At 38.9% G+C, this 23,263-nt stretch overlaps 1 protein-coding gene and 1 long non-coding RNA gene across 3 annotated transcripts in view; both read right to left on the bottom strand.

Annotated features, from left to right (window-relative positions):
• Positions 1–790: 790 nt before the first annotated feature.
• LOC136014364 (uncharacterized) lies at positions 791–4,842 on the bottom strand. Its single transcript, XR_010612660.1, has 4 exons — positions 4,187–4,842; positions 2,532–2,623; positions 1,476–1,600; positions 791–946 (listed from the first exon to the last, which is right to left on the bottom strand). It is a non-coding gene; the product is annotated as an uncharacterized LOC136014364 (long non-coding RNA).
• A 3,436-nt stretch (positions 4,843–8,278) lies between these two features.
• ASCC3 (activating signal cointegrator 1 complex subunit 3) overlaps positions 8,279–23,263 on the bottom strand; it is a 270,142-nt gene continuing 255,157 nt past the window's right edge. For both annotated transcript variants that reach the window (XM_065681163.1, XM_065681164.1), the window contains 5 exons: positions 17,633–17,784; positions 16,980–17,130; positions 11,072–11,278; positions 8,980–9,155; positions 8,279–8,885 (listed from right to left, as the gene is read on the bottom strand). In XM_065681163.1, coding sequence (XP_065537235.1) covers positions 8,738–8,885; positions 8,980–9,155; positions 11,072–11,278; positions 16,980–17,130; positions 17,633–17,784 — 834 coding nt within the window. In that variant the 3' untranslated portion in view covers positions 8,279–8,737. The remainder of the gene's footprint in view (positions 8,886–8,979; positions 9,156–11,071; positions 11,279–16,979; positions 17,131–17,632; positions 17,785–23,263) is intronic.

Raw genomic sequence — 23,263 nt, 5'->3', positions numbered from 1 at the left:
TATAAGGAGGAAGTTCTCTCCTGTTAGGGTGATGAGGCACTGTAATGGGTTGCCCAAGGAAGTTGTGAATACTCCATCCCTGGTGGTGTCCAAGGCTGGGCTGGACAGAGCCTTGGGTGGCCTGGTTTAGTGTGAAGTGTAGCTGCCCATGGCAGGGGGGTTGGGTCTTTTCCAACCGTAACTATTCTATGATTCTATGATTCTATGAATGCTGTGTAACACATTCATGTAGAGATTTAGAGTGTAGTTTGAAAACGATGGTGTTATTTCTAGACTCCCTTTCGTACTGTTCTTCTTGCACTAATTAATACCACAGCCCTATAACTATTTGTACATATATCACATTCTCAAGAATGTGATTTTTGAAAATGTCCCACTCACCTCTGCTGTCATTACACTTAGTGTGAATCTTATTATTTGTAATGATAATAGTTATCACAGAACACTTTTCATTCTTTATTCCATTGGTTTTCTAGCAACTGAACAATACCCAGTGTCTTTATTTACTTTCCTCCCCCCCCATATTCCCATTTCTATTCTGAAATCTAGATGTAGACACTGCCCCCCCCATCAGTCATGTATGTTATTTTCAATGAGATCTCTGTCTTGTTCTCTTGCCTGTGTGATCTTTGTCATTGTGCAATGAGATGTCGCTAGTTCTGCTGTGTATGAATCTGCAATGTGGAGAGATGCAAGCTGCTTATTTTGGATGCATGTTTTATTGACAGTCTTATTAGGACAAGGCTAAACTGGAGGAAAAAAAGCAGCATTGAAACATAATGTACAGGCTTAGTGAGGCTTTTATGTTCTTTATTTCTGAGGAGAGATTTGAGCAGAGAAGGTGGTTGTGATTTTCCGGGAACAGAGATGCAGGAGGAAGTCTTACTTGACTTGGAAAGTCCCAGATTCAAATCACATTGATGCAGTATGGAGCTCATTAGAAGATCTGAGTACAAGACATATTGTAAACATATTTAATTGTAGGATGGCGTAATCACTGTGGAGAATTCTTCCTACAGAGCTTGTTTCTTTTGTCTAGATGGAATCCTCTGTAGGAATTATTTACAGAGACCCATTTAGGACAAGCAATACAATTGCTTTCCAGAGAAGTTCCTTTAATATTGAAGTCCCCTTCACACACTTTATGAGAGTGGCTTAACCTCTTACTGCTACCAGTGTGTGACGTTAATCACAAGCCTGGTTAGTTAATTAATTAATGAGTTTTTGCAAATCACTTCAGAAAAATGTGCATCAAAATTTCAGGCCCTGCTCACCTTCTTGTAGCTCACATGTCTGTCTGGGCATGCAAACCTTTTGTGAGGAAATAGTGCTTCTCATGAAGCAGGAGAATTCTCCCTTCTTATAAAATAGCTTAGAAGAGAGAATTTGAACACTTAATGGTTCCTCTGTCTTACAAAATAGCATGGGCTATTAAGCCTTAGTGTGTAAGTACCCATCCCATCATAGTGGCATACCTGCACGGGGATAGCAGAAGTGACACAGGACCAACGAGAGATGTGATGTCTTCTGGAGTGGCAACCAAAATATCTGTGGTGATTTTAAAATGCATTAGATGCAGTGAAGCAGCTGAATTGGTTACCTGTGACAAAATAAGTAACAAGGGCTCAATTTGGTTACCAGACTGTAGATAACCAGGGCTATTTATTTCAGAAGCCTTAGGTTGCTCGAGGCACCCACAGAGAGTGACAGATACAATAGATCAGGTTTCACATCTCATAGCCCTATGCAATGGCACATGCTCTTCTGAAGCTGAATGCAGAGGCCAGGTGAGATACTGTGTATTAAATGGCACTGGATAACTTCATGTAAGCAACTAACTTGGGGCCAAAGATGTGTGATTTAGCTGGAAGAAAGGGTACCTAAAACTATATAAGTTTATATAAAAATCACTTACACAAATTTACCATTTCATATGAGGTGTAAAGCATGCTTGAATGGATGGATGGCTTCTTTTTACACCTGTGGCTTAGCTTTCTGGTTACAGAATTATCATACAGATTTTTTTTCTACTCTCAGCATGATTTCAGACTTTTTTATGGACACCATTAGGATGTGGAAAAAAGTATACATGGTTTGCTTGTATTGCCTTACTTTTTTTCTGCTTCAGCACTTACTATATTGGCTTGAGTAGTGTCTGTGCCGCATCACAGAAACATAAGCTTAAAAAATTCCGTGATAATTTGCTGCCACTAGTATGGGATGACTGTCTCTGACAGGGGTGACTGTAAGGTGTACAGATAGTGGAAGGGGCTAAAGGGAAGTCTACCTTAAACAGGAGGGGTGGAGGCAAAACAAGAGAGCAATGCTTTAAGAACCAGCTATAGTAAATAAGGCTCTTCACAGAGAAGCAATGCCTGCTGGATTGGTTCAAACTCTCTTAAAAATATCACAGCCTCTTTTTCTTGAGTGAGGGAGGAGTTCAGATTCAGATATGTGTGTGAGCAGGTGCACATGAGATACCTTCTTCTAAGTATCCACCAGAACTAGAAGATTTGAATTACAGAACTTACCTTTCTTTAAATGCAGCCCATTCAGTGAATGTTTAAGTCTTTGAGGATGCAGGTTGATGTGAGACTTCCTGAAGTTTCCTTCCTGATGGTATCTAGAAGCAAATGAATGAAAAGGATGAGGAATTCTGGCTCAGTAGCATAAACCCCTGAATTCATCTGGGTGAAATTAGTGTCTTCAAATATTCTATTTACAACAGAAGAGAAAGATGTACACTAGTGCCCAGTGTCACTGTGATAATTTCAGTTCTTGGACTAGAACCAAAATCTTAAGGTTGTGAAAAGCAGATTGGGTTGTATGAGCTCCTTGAGAAGAGCTGGGGGATGGCTTTACAGACCCAAACCTCCTTTACCTTCTGCTGAGTACTGCTGTGATGCTATTCAATACCAGATTAGGACAGGGTAAAATGGAAAGCATGCAATCTCATAGGCAGACTTAAATATGTCTTGACACACAAGATATGTATAATTTTTGTTGCTCTTTCCACATTTTGGAAGAAGTATTGTACCGGAACAGGCAGGCACTAACTGCAGCTGCTCCCAGAAGGTGTGGGGAAAAGTAAAATAAAACCTGCTTGTAAACTGAAATGAGAAACTTAACATGAAAAATTGCTGTATGTGTTGTTAATTTGCTCCTTTACCCATAATGATGGTAATTATATTACCAAAGTAATTATCTCTATTTTGTCTTTATCCTGTGTTTGATTTTCATACTTTCATCAGACAGCTATTCTCGCTTAGAGAATATCCCACCATTAAATATCACTGGATTGAACATATTGATTGTTCCTTCTAAGCAGCTGTTTCAAATATATCAGAATTCCTTCTCTCAGATTTTTCAGATAGATACTGATTCTAGTCAATTTGCTTAAATTCATTCTATATTACTTCAGACTTTGTCTTCATGAATCCAATACATTTGTGTAAAAAACCCCAAACCAGTTTTAACTATGTTATTTAAAAATTTCACCAAGCTATTTCTATACCAAACTAACATGCTAGGAAATGAAATTATTCCCAACCCAAAGTACAAATGGTACAAGTGACACTATAGAGACTTTTTAATTGATTAATACAGAATACTGAAGCTATTGTCTGCTACTCTGCAGTTGGACTATTTTGTGATGTGCATTTACAAAGCAACAAGAGCGAGAGTCACTATGCTGGTATGTTGATTGTGGCATAGCTTGTTCCTAATTAATTAAAATTGTTGAGAGACAATATATTGCTTCAGCCAAGAATTTTCTCAAAGAAAAGACTTAATTGCTTGAAAATTTGCTTACAGATTAAACAGTTCTCTTAAAAATGAGTGTAGGACTAAGTAAATGTGTGTATAATCAAACTTTTACCTACCAGTTTGAAGAAAAGGCTGTTTGCTGTGTGACACACCACCACATTACATTTAGTCTAAACAGCAAAGGTGGCAGTTGTAGAGTCTAGCAGGCTGCAAATATACTGACAACTTTTTCTATTATTGCATGTATTTACAGGCAATAAAGTCAACCTACAGTAACGAAGTATATATAATTTTTTAACATCATTGGGTGATGGGAAGATCTCTGGAAACACTCAACTACAGAACTGATTATTTCAAAAACTCTTCTCACAATTTAGAGGTGCCAGATACATATGAAAAAAATTAATGTTTAACTACTGACCCTTTGAAATCAGCCAGCCTTCTCTTTGCTGCAGTGTTGCGTTGCTAGCAGGGCAAGGGAGGTGATCAGCGCTGGTGAGGCCACATCTGGAGCACTGTGTCTGGTTTGGGGCTCCCCAGTATAAGAGAGACACAGACATACTGGAAAATCCAGCAAAGAGCCACAAAGAAGATTATGAAGGAACTGGTGCATGTCTTGCATGAGGAAAGGCTGAGAGAGCTGTTACTGTTCAGCCTGGAGAAGTGAAGGCTCAGGGGGAATCTCATCAATGCGTATAAATATCTGAAGGGAAGACGTCAACAAGGACAGAGACAGGCTCTTCTCAGTGGTGTCTGGTGACAGGACCAGAGGCGATGAGCTGTATTCTTTCATCTGGTGTAACACAGCAGACAGGATAACAAAATAATCCCTTGGAGAGGTAATGCTTATCAGCTAAAGGTAAAACTGAACAAGTTAAAATATTAATATTCAGTTTAAGGTCTAGTCTATCTGAATGAAGATACATGATGCTTCTGTAGTACACTGCCTCCAAGTACTTGCTTAACATCTTGAATTTCCTTAAGGCTGAGACAAGGATTGACTGCAGGATGTGTAGATCAGCATGATCATTGCTGTATTGTGCAGAAGATAGATGCTGCTACTTTCTCCCTTCAGATTTGGGTCTTGCAGATGGAGGTGCTCTCATAGTACTGTCACACCAAGCTGCACATCTCTTGGACAACTGCCTATTATCTGGCAGAACTCTTCCGTGCTCATCAAGCTGTCTCAGTGATGTAATGTAAACCCCATTTCTGGAGTGTCACTCTTCCTTATTTAAAGAATGTAGTTGCCCATGTTAGGACTGAACCCTAGAACAAGACATCCAACATTGTATGCCTTAGTCCTTCAAAATTCAGGGAAAACCAGTAAATAAATTGTAAACATATAATATACATGTATGATGTGTGTATATATATTATGTTGTGTACATGCCTGTAAAAGGTGAACTTTAATTATAATCCATATAAATTGCATCATTGCTATACCAGAAATATGTTATACTATTTAGGATGCCTTTAGAACCAGATTTACTGCAGCTGCTCCAGCCAATGAGCTGGTGTCATTTGGAGCTCAGCTCAGATGCCTCTATACAAATGCCTGCAGCATGTGGAACAAACAAGAGGAATTAGAGATGTGTGCATGTCTACGAGGATATGATATAACAGGCATCACAGAAACATGGTGGGATGGCTCCTATGGCTGGAGTATTGGAATGGAAGGTTACAGGCTCTATAGAAAAGACAGGCCCAGCAGGTGGGGAGGGGGAGTTGCCCTTTATGTTAGGGATAGGCTGGAGAGTATGGAACTCTGTCTGGGGGCAGGTGAGCAGTTTACAGAGAGTTTGTGGGTTAGGGTTAAAGGGAGAACAGCCGTGGGAGACATTACTGTGGGGGTCTGTTACAGACCACCTGATCAAGAGGAATATGTGGATGAAGCACTTTAGAGACAGATAGGAAAAGCCTCACACTCACAGGCCCTTGTTCTCATGGGGGACTTCAACCACCCTGACATCTGTTGGAACGACGGTACAACCCAGCACAAGCAATCCAGGAGGTTCCTCGACTGTGTGGAAGACAACTTCCTTCTGCAAGTAATAGAGGAGCCGACAAGGAGAGGTGCAATGCTTGACCTTGTGCCCACCAGCAGCGAAGGGCTGCTTGGAAATGTGACGCTCCAGGGCAGCCTTGGTTGTAGTGATCATGAGATGGTCGAGTTCGAGATCCCCAGGACAGTGAGAAGAGTGTGCAGCAAGCTCACTGCCCCGGACTGCAAGAGAGCAGACTTTGACCTCTTCAGGAACCTGCTTAGTAAGGTTCCATGGGATCTAGCCCTTGAGGGCAGGGGGCCCCAAGACTGTTGGGTGATATTCAAGGATCACCTGCTACAAGCTCAGGAGTGCTGCATCCCAACTAGAAGGAAGTGCAGCAGGAGGGCCAGGAAACCTCCTTGGATGGGTAAGTTGCTGCTGAGGAAAATTAGAAGGAAAAAAGAGGCTTATAAAAGGTGGAAGCAAGGACAGGCGGCCTGGGAAGAATACAGGGATGTTGTCTGGGAAGCTAGGGACCAGGTTAGGAAAGCTAAGGCCCAGCTAGAATTAAACTTGGCTAGGGATGTTAAGGATAACAGGAAGGGATTCTATAGGCACGTAGCGAATAAAAGGCAGACGAGGGACAACATAGGCCCCCTCCGGAAGCTTTCGGGAGAACTGCCTACCCTGGATTTGGAGAAGGCTGAGGTTCTGAATGACTTCTTTGCCTCGGTCTTCACTGGCAAAGGCTCTGACCACACCACCCAAGTCTTGGAAGGCAGACAAAGGGACTGTGAGAATGAAGACCTTGGGCCCACTGTAGGAGAAGATCTGGTTCGAGACCATCTTAAAAACTTGAATGTGCACAAGTCCATGGGACCTGGTGAAATCCATCTGTGGGTCCTGAAGGAGCTGGTGAATGAAGTTGCTAAGCCACTCTCCATGCATGATAATTGAAAAATCATGGCAGTCAGGTGAAGTTCCCGATGACTGGAAAAAGGGAAATATAAACCCCCTTTTCGAGAAGGGGAAAATGGATGACCCAGGGAACTACAGACCAGTCAGTCTCACCTCTGTGCCTGGTAAAATCTTGGAGCACATTCTCCTGGGAGGCATGCTAAGGCACATGAAAAACAAGGTGCTTGGTGACAGCCAGCATGGCTTCACTAAGGGGAAATCCTGCCTGACCAATTTGGTGGCCTTCTGTGATGGGGCTACAGAATTGATGGACAAAGGTAAAGCAGTTGATGTCATCTACCTGGACTTGTGCAAAGCGTTTGTCACTGTCCCACACAACATCCTTCTCTCTAAATTGGAGACATCAATTTGATAGATGGACTACTCAGTGGATAAAGGACTGGCTGGATGGCCATACGCAAAGAGTTGAGGTCAATGGCTCGATGTCTGGCTGGAGACCAGTAACGAGTGGTGTCCCTCAGGGATCGGTGTTGGGACCAGTCTTGTTCAGCATCTTTGTCTGTGACATGGACTGTAGGATTGAGCGTGCCCTCAGCAATTTTTCCGATGACACCAAGATGTGTGGTTTTGTTGATATGCTGGAGGGAAGGGATGCCATCCAGAGGGACCTTGACATGCTTGTGAGGTGGGCTGATGCCAGCCTTATGAAGTTTAACCATTGCAAGTGAAAGGTCCTACACCTGGGTCAGAGCAATCCCAGGCACAGCTACAGGCTGGGCAAATAGATTCAGAGCAGCCCTGTGGAGAAGGACTTGGGGGTGTTGGTTGATGAGAAACAATACGAGCCAGCAGTGTGCGCTTGCAGCCCAGAAAGCCGACCGTATCCTGGGCTGCATCAAAAGGAGTGTGACCATCAGGTTGAAGGAGATTATCCTGCCCCTCTACTCTGCTCTCGTGAGACCTCACTTGGGAGTATTGTGTGCAGTTCTGGTGTCCTCAACATAAAAAGGACATGGAATTGTTGGAACAAGTCCAGACGAGGGCCATGAGGATGATCAGGGGACTGGAGCACCTCCCGTATGAAGATAGGCTGAGGAAGTTGGGGCTGTTCAGCCTGGAGAAGAGAAGGCTGCGTGGAGACCTCATAGCAGCCTTCCAGTACCTGAAGTGGGGCTATAAGGATGCTGGGGAGGGACTCTTCATCAGGGACTGTAGTGACAGGACAAGGGGTAACGGGTTCAAACTTAAACAGGGGAAGTTTAGGTTGGATAGAAGGAAGAAATTTTTTCCTGTTAGGGTGGTGAGGCACTGGAATGAGTTGCCCAGGGAGGTTGTGAATGCTCCATCCTTGGCAGTGTTCAAGGCCAGGTTGGACGAAGCCTTGGGTGGGATGGTTTAGTGTGAGGTGTCCCTGCCCATGGCAGGGGTGTTGGAACTAGATGATCTTAAGGTCTTTTCCAACCCTAACTATTCTATGATTCTATAATTAATATAAATTTATGAAATTCTTTGTTTAGATTATCACCTTCAAAATGTAGTATGTGTAAGAGGAGTATTTTGTTACTATATAATCTCATGCTTTACACTGAAAAATCTAATGCAAAACATTCTTATGGACTTATTTTTATTAAACATGAAATATAACACATCTGTCTGTTTTCAGCAGTTCTCAGATCAAATTTTGTCCTTTTCCCTATAGATTAAAAAAATTATCTACTTAAGCTACATCAATACAGAGGCTACAGGACACTTCTCAAAATGAAGATTTTAGCCTTAAAGTTGCACAGATTACAATATCTTTTTTATTTTGATGTGTCAAAATTGAATCAACAATATGACTTCTGAGAGGAGAAAAATGAAACAAGAAAAGACAACTCTTCATAAAGGAATAAGGCCACTGTGGCTAACTCTGTGTTACCAGAGTCAATACAGTAGTCAGTTTCAATTTCCTAGTTGTCTTGAGGTTTGAAGTTGGTTCCACTAAGGCAAACACATTTTTGGGTGTCCAGAATGACCGTATGTCTGATTGGAAGGCCAGTTCTTTTGGATGGGCCTTTGAGATCACCTTACTTCAGAGCCAGGTGACTTGGAGTATCAGACACCTCTGGTGTGACTTGTGCTGATGTACTAGCTGGTATAATGTTCAGGTAAATATCATATTGTTGGTCCATGCCCAGGTAACTGTCACTCATGAGATACAATGTGTAGATATACCTAAAATATAAAAACCAGAATCATTAGTTTAGAAATTAGGTCTTGTCTAGTTGGAAAAGATAATAAGGAAAATTATTTTGTAAATTTGTCTTACTTTCCAGGGGTTTCTGGTGTATAAAAAGCAACGGAAACAGTATTTCGATTTCTGACATATCCAGTTCTTTTCAGGGCAATGAGTTCTTTTTTATCGACTTCTCCTAATATCAAAAACCATCCTTCATCTTTAACTTTGGGGAATCGAGGAGCCACTGCTTTACTGTCCTGCTTTCCCTGTTGGGGAAAAGAAATAACTTAGTAGAAGTAGAAATCACCATTCCACGATGCCATTCTTTGAATAAAGAACACCTCAAAGCCACACGGCCGTGAATTCTTATGTAAGACTCTAATTTAGGCAGACTAAGATATTTATTTCCAGATAATTTTTTATTATTATTTAAAAAAAAAACCACAGTCCAGAGAAAAAAACAAAATTGAGATACTATTCCACTTATTTTGTAAGCTGTTAAAACTTGAATGGAAATACTCCTCCCTTTTTGCAGTTTTATCTAATGTATTCCAAATACTATTCTCTGCAGAAGGGTTAACTGTAAACATTAGTGTCTTTAAATAAAGCTAAACAGTATTGTTCAAGATTAATATAAATACAAAACCAGCACTTGGAGTCTTTATTTGAGGTTGATATAGCAAAACGAAAGATTATCTCAGTGATTCTTTAAGACAGTGACTTTACTGCTGCAAGCTGAAGATGTAATAACGCACACTCTATCAGTATTCATTTGGTGTTCTGTAGATGTAAAGGTTTTAGTGAAGATTTATACAGAAGAAAAAGCATCGCAGAAGCAATGGAAAAGAAAAGAAAAAGAAACAGTTTGATCCAGCTGTTTTTTACAAAAGAGGGATCAAATTCCAGGAGAGGTTTATTAAACAGTGATCACTGCATGAAAGCTCCTGCTTCCTTCTTTTCTGTGGCTTCTGGTTAGGAAGAGTCTCTGTCAGTAACTAGCACAGCAAATGGAATGACTTATGGAGGAGCTTTGATCCCTTTTCTTCCTACAAATGATAAAGTCTTCCCTCAAAGCTATGGTGAACCTGCTGCAATCAGGACAAGTCATCTTTTGGGAAAGAAAAGTACTTTTTAAATATAATTATTTAACTAATGTAAATTAACTTCAGGATTTACAACAGAACATATCTCTGTTACTATTTTCATCAGAATGAAGTTATTGTAAGAGTCTCACAATTAATATCAAAACTGTTCTCTAGCTGTATCTTGAACTCTTCTTTGTACCTTAAAAATGCTGGTAATTATCATTCTTAGTTGTTTGAAATGTTAGAGAAATTAATTAGCAATATTATAATCATTGTGGTCCATACCACTCAAGGTATGCAAATGACAAAAACCCCACATCTATAAGTCAGTGATAGCTACAGTGATGGCAGTGCCCAATTTGAAGGGAGGAGGCATGGTCATAATGGGTACAGAGAGTTACTGCTGTGAGGGGGAGAGCAGCTGGGAACCTGCTGCTGATGCTTCTGGCTGGGCACACATTGGGCCCAGTGAGGTGACTGGCCACAGAGGAAGTGGGATGTGCTTCAGCTTAGGCCAGGAGAAGAACTGTATGTAGAAGTTGTTCTAGGAGCTGTTCAAAAAAGCTTCATGTGTAAAATATGAAGAAAATATCCTCAGTAAAGGCCTGAGGATGTGTTACGAGTAGAAACATGTTTATAGGCATGGGCCTGGTATGCAATTTGGAAGTACCTGGGAATGTAATAGGGAAGCTTATAAATGGCTTGGGGAAGCAGGATATGCAAGGGTATGAGGGGGAGAGGGGCTGGCGAGTACTTAAATACTGCCCATGAAGTTATTATCTCTACTGTCACTGCTTACAGAAGTTACCCAAAGAAATCAACTTTATGAGTTTCTGATTTGTAAAAAATAATGAATGAGTTTTTTCTTTGGCTTGAATTGGCCTAGGATTTTACCTTAAGGGTCTATTTCCTATCCTATTGCAACCTGAAAAACCACTTGCTTCATTACTAACCCAGAAAAGGCTTTGAAAGTGTTCATAATTTACGTAAGAGTTAAACCTTAAACCTCCCTGTTACGCTGTATAAAGCATTATTGATAACATAAATAGGTTACTGGAGACTTGTGCTTTTGGGAAGGAAATGATAAATTCATGTACCTGATACCCCATCTGGGTTCTCTGCAGATTTATTTGGAGCACATACTCTTGATCAGCATGCAATTTGATCCATCTTTTGTCATCTCTTGTGTCTATTGTCAAAAAAGGAACAGGCACTTCGTTCTGTGGTTGAGCTGGGTCATCCCAGCAGCCCTTAATGCTCAGGCTGACGTTTAGAATTGGCAAACGGCACAGGAAATTCCAAGCCTGTGGAAAAAACAGATCTCTGGGGATTACAAGACAATCTAGACAATCATTGTCACTGTAACAATAACAATTCAATGTGCCATCTATGTATTTATTCTACATTAATAATATTTTATTATGATCTAGTTGAAGATGTCCCTGCTCATTGCAGGGGTGTTGGACTAGATGACCTTTGAAGGTCCCTTCTGACCCAAACTATTCTGATTCTCTGTATTAGACTATCATACAGAATTGTACAACTCTCAGTCACAGGCTTAAAATACTTTTTATTAACCTCTTATTCTACTTTCATCCAAGCAAATAAAGCAAACGTGAAACTCCTCAAGCACATTACATATGCCCCACTAGTATTACTGATGTCTGAACACAGGAAAAAATCCTTACCACTCCCGATTAAAGCAATTTTTTCCCTATAAGCCACTTAAAAACTAGTATAATTAAGTTTTAAATTAAACTTCCATAACATAATCCATACAGAACAAGTCACTGCAGTGCTAATTAGCAATGGGCAAACCTCAGAGAGTTCAGGGGATCAGTTCAGATAATTAACGAAAAGTTCAACCACATATCCAAAGTTATACCTAGCCTTTTTTTTTTTTAAGGTTTTCTTGCATTGCTCTTCACAAACTTTCCTTCTTACAGTCCTCCCGAGGAGCCTTAAGTCTCTGTGAACTGCAACAGGCCCTCAACTTTCTCTCATCCTTGTACAGAGAACTGTTGTTAAAGGCTTACAATGCGTGCAGCTGAACATGACACTCTTCTCAGCCTTAAAGAGGCACCCTGAAAAAGCAGCCCTATAGATCTCTCATTTTGGTCTCCATCAGACAAGGAAAAGCAGCTCTAAGAAGCTGTGACAAAAATGGAAGGGAGTAATGCAGGCTTTCATTTGCTAAAAAGAAAATCATCATATTCCCTCAATGAAATCTGTTAGGAAGAAGAAATGGAAAAATTGGTTGTGGAATGAAGGCAGTGATTTGTGGCCTGAAAAAGACTGATGAGGCTGGCAATGGAATCAAAAAACCCTAAAAGAATGAGAACCACCCTCTGCCCTGCCCTCCTTCCTCTCCACCCCCAAACCAAAACAGGAACCAGCACTTCACTTTGCGTTTTCACATGAAAAGCTAGAGGGTGGGAAAGAGAAGAAGGAAAGAATATTAATTCTGGTAGAGCCAGCAGATACCAAAATGGGAACTTGTGGGAAGGAGGAGAGTCAGCATAGCTGCATGGGCAATACTGCGTGGAACAGAAATATTTTATCTGGAAAAAGATTAAAGTATATGTTATTTTTCATGTATTGGTTTGACTATCTGGTGCCATCCCTCTTTATGACACCCTCCCCACCAGCTAGCTGTTCCCCTCTTAGCCCTGATACCTTGGCACTGCGATGCTGTGACTGTGCAGCTAGATGGATCAGCTTGCTAACCATTCTGGTGACAACAGACAGCATGAACTTAGGTCAGCTTAAAGCTGACTGTGGAAGCATGTTTGCTAATCCTGTGAGTACTTTGAATAAGCATGAACTTTCAGTGCCACTGAAAGAAGTGGTCCAGCCTCCTTCCCTGCTGGCACAAGCATTCATGTAACCACTTGGCTATAGGCCATTTTGACTGTCAGTGAGAGGGCTGACATGATCCCTCCCCTTCTCATCCCCAGATGCTTGTTCCCACCTCCTTGCCTGAACCGGCCGCGGCATTTGTGCAGCTCTGCAGTGAGCCGGGTCAGGAGAGGTGATAATGGCACAAGGGGGGACAGGACTGCCCATTTCAGCTGCAGCACAGACTTACGTTGGATTAAAATGGCTGCATTACCAGAGCCTGGCTCAACTAAATGAGAAATCTGATTTAGGCTAAACCTTAATCTCTCTCTCTCTTGTGTCTTCTGTGCTGCATGAGCAGCTGTGTCTGTTCAATGATGAAAGTGGGGAGGGCCACCTGTGAGCACCCAGGAGCTCCAGTGTAAAGCAGAGGATATCGATGAATGAATGGTACTGATGCTCTTAGCACAGAAAGGATGGGAAAACTGTTACAGAAAATAAACAGCTAGAACGTTAAGGGAAAAGATACTCCTCTTTGTCCCAGCTCTGAACAGGGGAAAAAAAGGCAGCACCTTGAAGAAGGAGAAAAAACACTGCAGGCATTCTTAATTAATTAGTTGTTGCCAGGATTTCGTTATATTTAACAAGGAAGACACTACTAAAATCACCTCCAGCACATCACACTGGATGAGACAACTTGAGCAGTAACACCTTAACTGGCAAATGATTTTATGCTTGATGTAAAGGTTTTTAAGATGAAGCTGACTTGAGGAACTGTACAGACCTGCTGCTTGAGGCTCTCTGTGCACCAAAGCAGTATCCTTCTGCTGTGTTCAGTGGAGGCGCCTTAATACATACCAACTCAATGATCATCCCTTCAGTGACACTTTAGATATCATCTACCTGAAAAACTGTTATGTGCAGTACTTCAGAGGACAAGGCCTGTTTTACAATTATGGTAGAATAAAGTTTAGTTTCAGCAGATGTCATAATGTATTCAATCCTTTAGTGGTATTACCTGTCGCTCTGTTGAAGACTATGGCTTGGTCTGGTTTATACCATACAACCCCAATCGTATCAACCCCCGAATTTGTCAAGGGTTGTCATGTTCTCATGTAGCTTTTACAGGGCAAACAGAGCAAGTCTGAGTGACTTTCTAAATGGACAAAAGGTAGTTGTAGTATTTGAATTGGTCATTAACAGTTGGACTTTATTATCTTGAAGGTCTTTTCCAACCTAACCAATTCTATGATTCTCCAGGCCTTGTGTATTTGAAAATTAAAGGCAAAGCTAGTACTGCTTGATCATTGCTACAGTATGGACATCAGGATGCCTTTTTATCATCACCCATAATGATGATATTTTTATTGAGGAAAAAAGTCAAGTAGTAGCAGCTGAAAATGAAAAAGAAGGTTATAGGAACACAGGTACTTCCAGAGTAAAAGCAGCTGATACTACAGCATGGATAATATGTAATTTTATTCAGTCCTGAGGTTTCTTTTTTCTCTTTCAATAATATAAACACCAGCTTAGTATTTTAGGAGGTGCCTAGTGCCTAATGCCTAAGTGACTTGGAAACTGAGATTTGTTAAAGAAATATGGGTCAGAATGAATCAATGAAACAAACACGGAGTTTAGGCCAAAAATCAGACTTACAGTCTAAATAGTTTTTGAATTTAGGCTGCCAGCTTTAAAGCCCTGCTGACTTCCAATGAGGTTTAGGATTTTAGCTAACTTTTGGAAAATTAAACTCAGGCTCCAACATCACTTAGTAATTTCTTGACAATTTTACTGTTTTGGTTTTTTTTTTTTGTTTGTTTGTTTTTTTTGTATAGGATGACACAAGCACACACTATCTCCTTTTACGTATATCAACATGCCCAAAGTGTGCATGTACATTTATGCTACATATATATTTACCTACCAAACCCATAGATAAAAATCATAATCACATGAGAAGTTCTTCATGAACCTTTGGTAATGTAATTAGCATTTCTGCCAATAATCTGTTTCCTCAGGACTTAGACTAATATTCCAAGTCCACCAGCAGCTTCAAGAGCTGCTATTTAAAAATCAATTATCAACCTGCTTAAAAGACATTTTCTTCTTTCCCAATGTGAAACTTCTTCCTTTTTCTGTCTGCCTCAAATTTATGTAAAGCTCAAGCTGTTTTTTTCCAGTTTCATGCCAGTAACAGGCTTAAGGTATAGGTTCCATACACTGTAAGAACAGAACTTTTGTTAGGAAAAGAATGGTTTTGGCAATTTAGTAGTGTACTTTCCACTTTATTTGACTTTGCTCATGTCTGGGGCCAGAACATTAGGCTTAAATTCTGTAATCTTATATTATTTCTTTACAGAAAATCTATAATAAAGATGCATTCTTTACTGAATAATTTTTCTCTTTGTTGGCCCCTAAGTGCGCATTGAAAGCCTTTATGTAGGAAAACACTTAACAGACAAACTCAGTATGAAGTTTAATTCTGTGCAAAGTATTACAATAGTTTTTTTTTTTTTAATTTTATTTTATTCTTTCTTTCTTCTAAAAAAACCTGCCCAGACCTTAAAGAATATAAAATCCTGGTATAAAGGTTTCACATTTGCTATGACCTGCATAATACAGTCATGGCTTTGCTATACCCAATATGGTCATTCCCAACTCATGGAAATGAAACTTTCTCCTTCTATGCTGCTAAGATATTATGTTTTCCCCTCTTATATGCATCTGTATTTACAAACACAGATATAAAGAGGCATAGAGTCATTCACAGTGTGAACATATATACCACATACACACAAGCTATTTTTGAAGAAACTGCTAAGACATTTCAATACCAGCCAAACATATTTATCTGAGGATTAATCTTCATCTATTGAATCAGACGAGAACACTGCCATGCATACAATTATTTAATTAGCAGCCAAATCCTCTGCCAGTCAGCAGCCGTTCCAGGCATACTGATGGGGCAGTAGATGCAAATCTCACAGTAGTACTGCTTTTTCTCATTACTACTGCAATTAGCACTTAAATTGATGCTTTAAACATACTAATTTCTGGAATAATTCAGGATTTGTATGTTACCTGGGATCGCCTCACTGCAGAGACGACAGCAGATTGCTACGCAAATTGAAGCACTTTTGAGCCAAATAACCATCATCATATCAGACAGAGCCAATTTGCATTTGCTTTTAAAGATAACAGAATGGCAATTTATGCAAATAAATTAAGTAAGTTTACTTCTGAGTTCTCCCTGAACTAATTATAACAATGTTCTAATTTTTTATCACATCTAAAAGTTGGACTGCAATCAATGTGTATTATGTTAAAAATCTGTTGTTAAAGGAAGCCTTTTTTTGATGTCGATACATTTTTTTAATTCAAAATTTTGATGTTAATTTAGTTACAAATGCAGATGTCTGTTATAGACATTTAAGTACTTTTCTTCTTGTTTGCATACCAGTGAAAGGTTTAACTGAAGCTGAACAAACACTGGACATATTGCTGTTCTTTAAAATATTCAAATAAAAACCATCTGAAGTATAGCTTTTTAAATTTTCATCTTTCGTACATTTATTTGAAATCAATAGGCTTAACTGTCTACGGAATATTGCTGTCCTTTGCTGGGAACGACTTGAAAATCAAACTGAAAATGAGACTTTAGCAGCCTCAACATTTTGGAATAGTATTTGTTTCTTCCCTCTGTGAAGTGTGAAATTCTCATCTCCTTTTTTCTCTTTCAAACAGAAAATGAGTGCTGGATCTTCTACTAAGAGTATTCTTGGAAAAAAATGGTGTTTGACAGGCCACTTCAGAAAACAGCTATGGTGGCATTTATTCCTAGTACATACCTGGCTATGGAAAGATGCATAACACTCAGCAGATTGAATGACCTAGAGAAGCATCCTTAGAGCAAAGAGATGTGGTACTATCAACCATAAACCAGGCTCTGTTACTGGTTAGCAGGGAAGAAGTGAGAATAATATTAAGAAAACAAGACAGAGAAGAACCTTTGTAAAGCTAGCCAGTACCTTGAAATTAAAGCAACAAATGTGCTGCACTTTATACAGAACATCCTATGATATTTGCTGAAGGGGAGAGAGTATTTCTTTTCCCAACTACTCTTCCTTTCCAGTCACATTGATAATGACCACATATAGAGAGTATTACCTGTGAAATGTGGGCTGTTTGCAATTCACCATCCACAATGGAAGCAAAAACATGCTCTTTTCCTTCACAGGCAGCCATTAGTTCAGGAAGACACTCAATAGGTCCTTGGTAACCTCCATGCATGCTCTTCCTTTTGCCTTGGCTCCACTTCCTGATGGAGACAGCAAAACATATGCCCAGGGAGGGAATGCAAACATTTGTTTTCAGTTGTTTTGGTGGTAAAAATTGATACTAGTTTCTGTTACTAAATGCTGGTAACTTATTTTTCAGTAGCATTGATTACTGTACCATCCAGGCATCTATAGAGCTACAGTGATACTAGGAGGGATGCTAATGTATTTTTTAATGGATTAAAATAAAGAGATAATTAATACACAGAGTTAGATTTATTTGGACTTGGAACCCTTCCAGTAATCTCTTGTTGATTTGTCTGGAATCATGATTCTCAAAATAATCTGTGGGGGTTAATTAATCAATGAATATTGAAAAGAGAAATAGAAACTCCATTTGGGAAAGCACCACCGTGAAAGAACAAGTTCTGCTTCTGGTGCGTTAATGAACATTCTCAGGCACAACAGCGACATTCAAACACAATCAGCAGTCAGAAGTAGAATGAGACTGCCAACTTAGGAATGCTTAGAAGAATTACATACCGAAAAAGGTAGAGGTGTTGTAGCTCTATATTGGGCAAAGTAAGCAGGGAAGAGTTGTGTATCCATCTACCCTGAACCACCATCTGCACCAGATTGGTTATATTCAGAGCAGTCACCAACCAGCCATGGTGTGCTGCGACATCCAACATTGCCTAACGAAAGGAGACATAAAATACAAATAAGAGAATGCAAGGATAATTGTGTACCTGGTTCATACAAGTCAGAGCATTTATTTAATATTTAATGCACAGGAATTTCTAGGCCTACAACATAGGAATTTACTTCAACCTCTACTGGTATCAGTTGGCAACTTTTGGATTAACCTTGAAAAAAGATGGATTAAATACTGTGTCATCATCATCAACTTTTACCCTTCAAAAAGTAATTTACACCATGCTTTTGGGGTGAGAGCAGAAAGTGGGATCTTTTCCTTACAAATAATCTCTTTTACGTAATCCAACTACGAATGAAAGGAATAAATCTCAAAGTGTACTCGAAAGGAAGAGGTTACAATTAACTGCAGTATCAGTTTATATTTTTTTTGCAAATTGCAAAATTATTCAAAAATCTTTGAATTATTTAAGAACAACAACAGCAACATATTTGCATTTGTTCAAAATTAATACTAATGTCACTTACCAGTAGCAGTTATTTTTCCCATTTTAACTTCAGGACTTAAAAATATCTCTTGCATCAGACTAGATAAAACCACTAAAATTTAGCTTAATGAGCACTTTTGAGGTTTTGATCAACACTGACACCTAACTTGAAATCTTGAAGAAAGATGACAAAATAGCTAGTAGTCTACATAGGGTGAGTAACAGCAGTCAGGAAAACCATGGATTTCATCCTTTGCGTTGTAAACAGTTGACAGCCTTGAGAGTGAGGGATGCTTGGCTGTCTCTCCTTTCCTCTCTATCCTGAATTGGAAAAGCTTTCCCAAAGTACATTAAAAACCCATGCAAGCAAAAAACCCCTATCCAGCAACATGTCACACTTTAAAGTGTTAACGATCATCTTGCCTTCCATATCTTGCTTTTGCTCCTTTCACAGAATCACAGAATCACAGAATCCCAAGGGTTGGAAGGGACCTAAAAAGATCATCTAGTCCAACCCCCCTGCAAGAGCAGGGTAACCTACAGTACATCCTACTTGCTATGTTTTTGAGAATACAAGTAAAAAGTATACTCTAAATATCACTAGCACAAAGATCCAAATACACAAAATTCATTATGGATTGTGCACTATGAGTGGCCCTACGGACACGACAAAACTGTTATACCTGCTTTTTTTCCTGACTTGACTTAAATTCTGTTTGGTTTGTCTGAAAAAGAATGTAAGAGTTCTTCCAAAGGAGAAAGGACCAAAGATGAGCTTTTAGTTTCAACATTCTGTTTTAATAGTAAATGCAGTTATTTGAATATATAGTATACTTTTCATCCTGTCTATGTGTCCTGGGTTCAGCAGTAGCAGTCATTTTTAATCCTTCTTAGTAGCTGGTGCAATTATTATGATTTATAGAAGCATTTCAGCTAGTGAAGAAAATTATGCTATTAATGTTAGCTCTCTTGCTTAGTTTGTTGTTTAATACAATTATGTTCACAATTATGTGTTGGTCCTACTTTTACAACATTCTACTTTAGTAGAAAGTCATGTATTTAAAAGTGGTTTGCCAACTAGGAAATGTGGAGTTTGATTAAAATATTACAAAACGTTTTTTAAGAAAGAAACAAGAGAGTCTGGTATATTGAACAGTTTCAGCACTTTAAATACCATCTTCTTGGTATTAGGAGAGTTGTAGTTTGATTTTAGGACTAGACTTAAGAGGTTTTAATGGTTTTTCTTTTAAAGACAAATGATATTGTTGGGTAATTCCTTAGACAGCAGATACCTGCATCATTTTAACTTATTTTCCAGCCACTGGTGTAATGAGGAGAAGCTGTCTATGTAAGTCTTCACATTTAATCAAATGTTTTACAAACAAAAGGCAGCATTTACTTAAGGCAAACTAAACAGTGAAATCTTCTTTAAACAAAGGAGTTGTTTACACACGCAGAGCTATTTCAATTAAATTACACCGATTCTGGAGAAATACTGAGTTTAAAGACACAAGTTAGTTTCAGTCCTGGCCAGTCACACAGTTTATTTTAGCAGTTTACAATGCAATTTCAACAGGTTTTATTCCAGGTCGGTGTGATAAGATCAGTGACACTTAGAAAACTATTTAAAGCATTACCCTGTATTACATTGATGTTGTCTCATTTCTCATGAATTGTGGATAAAGTGCCTTTCAGGTAATAAAGATGTAGATTAAACATTGAACTTGTCATTTTTGAAGGAGGAACCACAGCACCCTGAAACACACTAGTAACGTTCCTAATGACCCTAGAAACAGGACCTCACAGCACAACACTCGGCTTGCCAAGGTCACTTCCAGGTATGATTATTTTACTGAATAGAAAATAAAATTATGTTAGAAATCACATTTGAAAGGAGCCGCTTCATAGCTTGTGGATTTATGTGTTGGTTCACACGAGTTTTAGTCAGATAAAGAGGGAATTATTCTCAGCATGTACCAGAGTGAAGTCTGTCCTTTAAATTTACAGGGCAAGTCGCTCTTTGCTTGCTTCCATGTTTTAAAATATATTGAAACTTACATATATGGTGCAGTCCATGTCTCTGAGCATGTTGCTGAGACAGTATGGTACATCTCTCCTATTCACTCCCTCATTGTTATTTCCTTTCTGTTTTTCTGACATAGCCTGAAACATTGTGCTCCTCAATGAGAGTACTGTATATACATGAAGAATAATGGCTGCAGATATACCCTGTCTTTTCCACAAGCAGCAAGAAGAATACAGTAAGTTGTGGTTTTAGTCAGCATGAAGCAGTGGCATTTTCGTAAAATGCTTGTGAGGATACACACATAACACTGTTTTCATTGTTTTCTTTCTTTCTTTTTTTTTTTTTTTTTTTAAATCTATTCACCTACCCCCACCCTTTTTAACAGAGGTTTGAAAAGGGGAAAGGAACAGAGAAGACGTAAGAGAAAGATAAATCTAAAACAAGCTATACACTGAAATTAACTGGAGGATCCTTTCACATAGAAAATCTCCTGGAAATTGATAGAGGCCTACAGATAGATATCCCGTAGGGAGTAAGGAAAGCCTGTGTGTGTGAGACACTATGTTCCACATTGTTATAATGAATCCACATGGCAAATCCTCTTTTCCTCCTTATTTTCTGCTTCTTCACCCATAGAATTTATTCACAGCATCTCTATCTGGATGTGAAATCCAAGACAGTGACATTGTGAAAAAGTCAGAACAATGGTAAAGTTGGTTTGTTTCATCTGCTGCCTTGGAAACCTGCATGTTTAATTTTCCTCTAAGTGTAAAACACACAGATGCTTGATACTTAAATGGTTATTGAAATTCCTATAAATACTCAAGGTAACAAATCGAGTAATTCCCCTATCTCAAAATTAGCTATAGAAAATGTAGGAACTACATGAAGAAAATAATATAAGAGACAAAGGAAAAAAAGTAAGTATTTAAAATTTACAGTATCCAAGGAATAACATTTAGTTTCTCTAGCTTATCCAGCTGCTACTTGTTTGGTGTGTTGCTATTGCTTTTAAGTACAAACCAGAATAATTTTCTAGAAATTTGTGGCTTCTTAACTTTAACTCCTGCCCAGAAAAGAAGTAAGTAGTTTATAAATACCTTATAGTTGTAAGATTGAAACAGATTAAGAATATTATTCTTAACTGAGAAATGGCACTAACTGGTTATCTGCCTTTCTAGACTCAGAATTTCATGCCAACACAAGATAATTTCATCACAGAGAAAAAATTCAGAGGGCAGTGAGTGCAACAAGTAAACCAACAAATTCTAAAGATGCTTTTACTTACAGAAAAAAATGATTTTTTTTTTGTAAATAGATAAGTAAAAATAAAACAAAACCCCATAAAAACCCTCAAACCAAAAAGTCCTAAGCCCACCACTTTTTAAACTAAAGTAGAAAAGATGGGATAAATAGATGGAGTCAAAGGAAGTATTGCTTCTTACAATGAAAATGACGTTTACCTTCATCTTATTTGGGCCTCTTCACGCACTTAGCAGAATAAAAGCAGAGGCCTATACTGAGATGGGTTTTAATGAAAGAATCAGGCATTAACTTTTAAAAGCCTTTCAAGTGTCATACTTGGACAACAACAAATTAGTAAGAGCAATTAGTGACACGTCCTTTAACATTTTGTCTGTTGCTATCAAAAATAGCTTGGCTTGTACCAACATGGGTAACAACAAGCTATAAACCATGGCAGGGGTAGGACAAAAATGCTGATGCTCAGTAACTGTCAGGTATGGCCAAAAATTAAATGTTGTTGGTATTCAGAAGTGAATGCCAAAATATTTGGATCAAAGTCTTGCTATTCCTTTCTTCATTCCATTTTGTATTATTCCGTGCAATAATATGAAACCCTTAGTGCCTATTATCAGGTTTCCATCATATTTTCAGGAGCAGTGGTTGGTTATCCTTCAGTACTGAATTAGTTAAACTGATCAAATTATACCTTTCTGGTCCAACATGAAGCTGAGATTTAAAAGTCTGTCTCTTTTTAGCCAAAATTACTACTGATGCTTGGAATTTAAATTATGGTTTATAATTCCCTAGCTTGAGGGGAAGCAAAGACAGAGGCAGGATGTAGGAGAGGTGAGTGTGGCAAACTCATCGATAGCAACACGCACTGATAGTAAACATTGCTTTTCTCTGTTGTTTTTAAGCACTCTGAGTATGTGCTCAAAATAACAGATATTAAACTACTCCATAATGAACATATCTACCCCACTCTCCCACCCCCAATCCCCATTTAGGAGATTTGTCTGGCAACTGAAATATTCTGATTGCAAAATCTTTTATTTTAGACAGGTTTTGCAAAGTTTTAACAGTTTTTGGTATTACTTTCACATCCTTCATTTGAAAGCCAAATATTCTGGATCACTCTTGTATGGCTGGTTAGACAGGGGAACAGAGACTCAACAACTAGCAGAATTTCCGATCCACTCAAATGACTTAAAATAACTTTTTTCTTTAAGATAAGTTACCAGAGTATTAAAATGAAACAGCCTGCATCTTATTAACAGAAACTGCAATACTACTTGGAGTAATTTGTTCTGTTTGAAGTCACCTGTAATATAACTCTGGTCATACTAAGTACTTCTAATTGAATACTGTAAATATAAATGTAAACATTGTAAATATAAATGTCAATATTTTGTGGCTATGTGATATTTAAGGAAAGTGGCAATGAAGTTAAATGAACAATGATAACTGCTCTGGATGCACAGGGTAGCTAAGGAGACTAAGGTAATCTAAGAAATGTCATTGCAACTGTCAATTACTTCTGTGATTACTCAGCTAAAGGTCGACTGCCTGCAGTGATGTCATTGGTGGTAATGACTTGGTGGATGGGGACTGAAACTTCAGGAGTACTCAGGGTGATTTACACGGCTCAAATGTATCCATTCTTAAAAGATTAATTTTATCTTTTTTATCAGTGCTTCACAGACTACGACACTTTCTTGAGCACCTTTGTGAAGCTGAAGGTTGGCACACTAATGATCAGCC

Source organism: Lathamus discolor, chromosome 5 (assembly GCF_037157495.1).
Source record: "Lathamus discolor isolate bLatDis1 chromosome 5, bLatDis1.hap1, whole genome shotgun sequence".
In the NCBI taxonomy this organism is placed as follows: Eukaryota; Metazoa; Chordata; class Aves; order Psittaciformes; family Psittacidae; genus Lathamus; species Lathamus discolor.
This window is presented reverse-complemented; position numbering and strand designations above follow the sequence as displayed.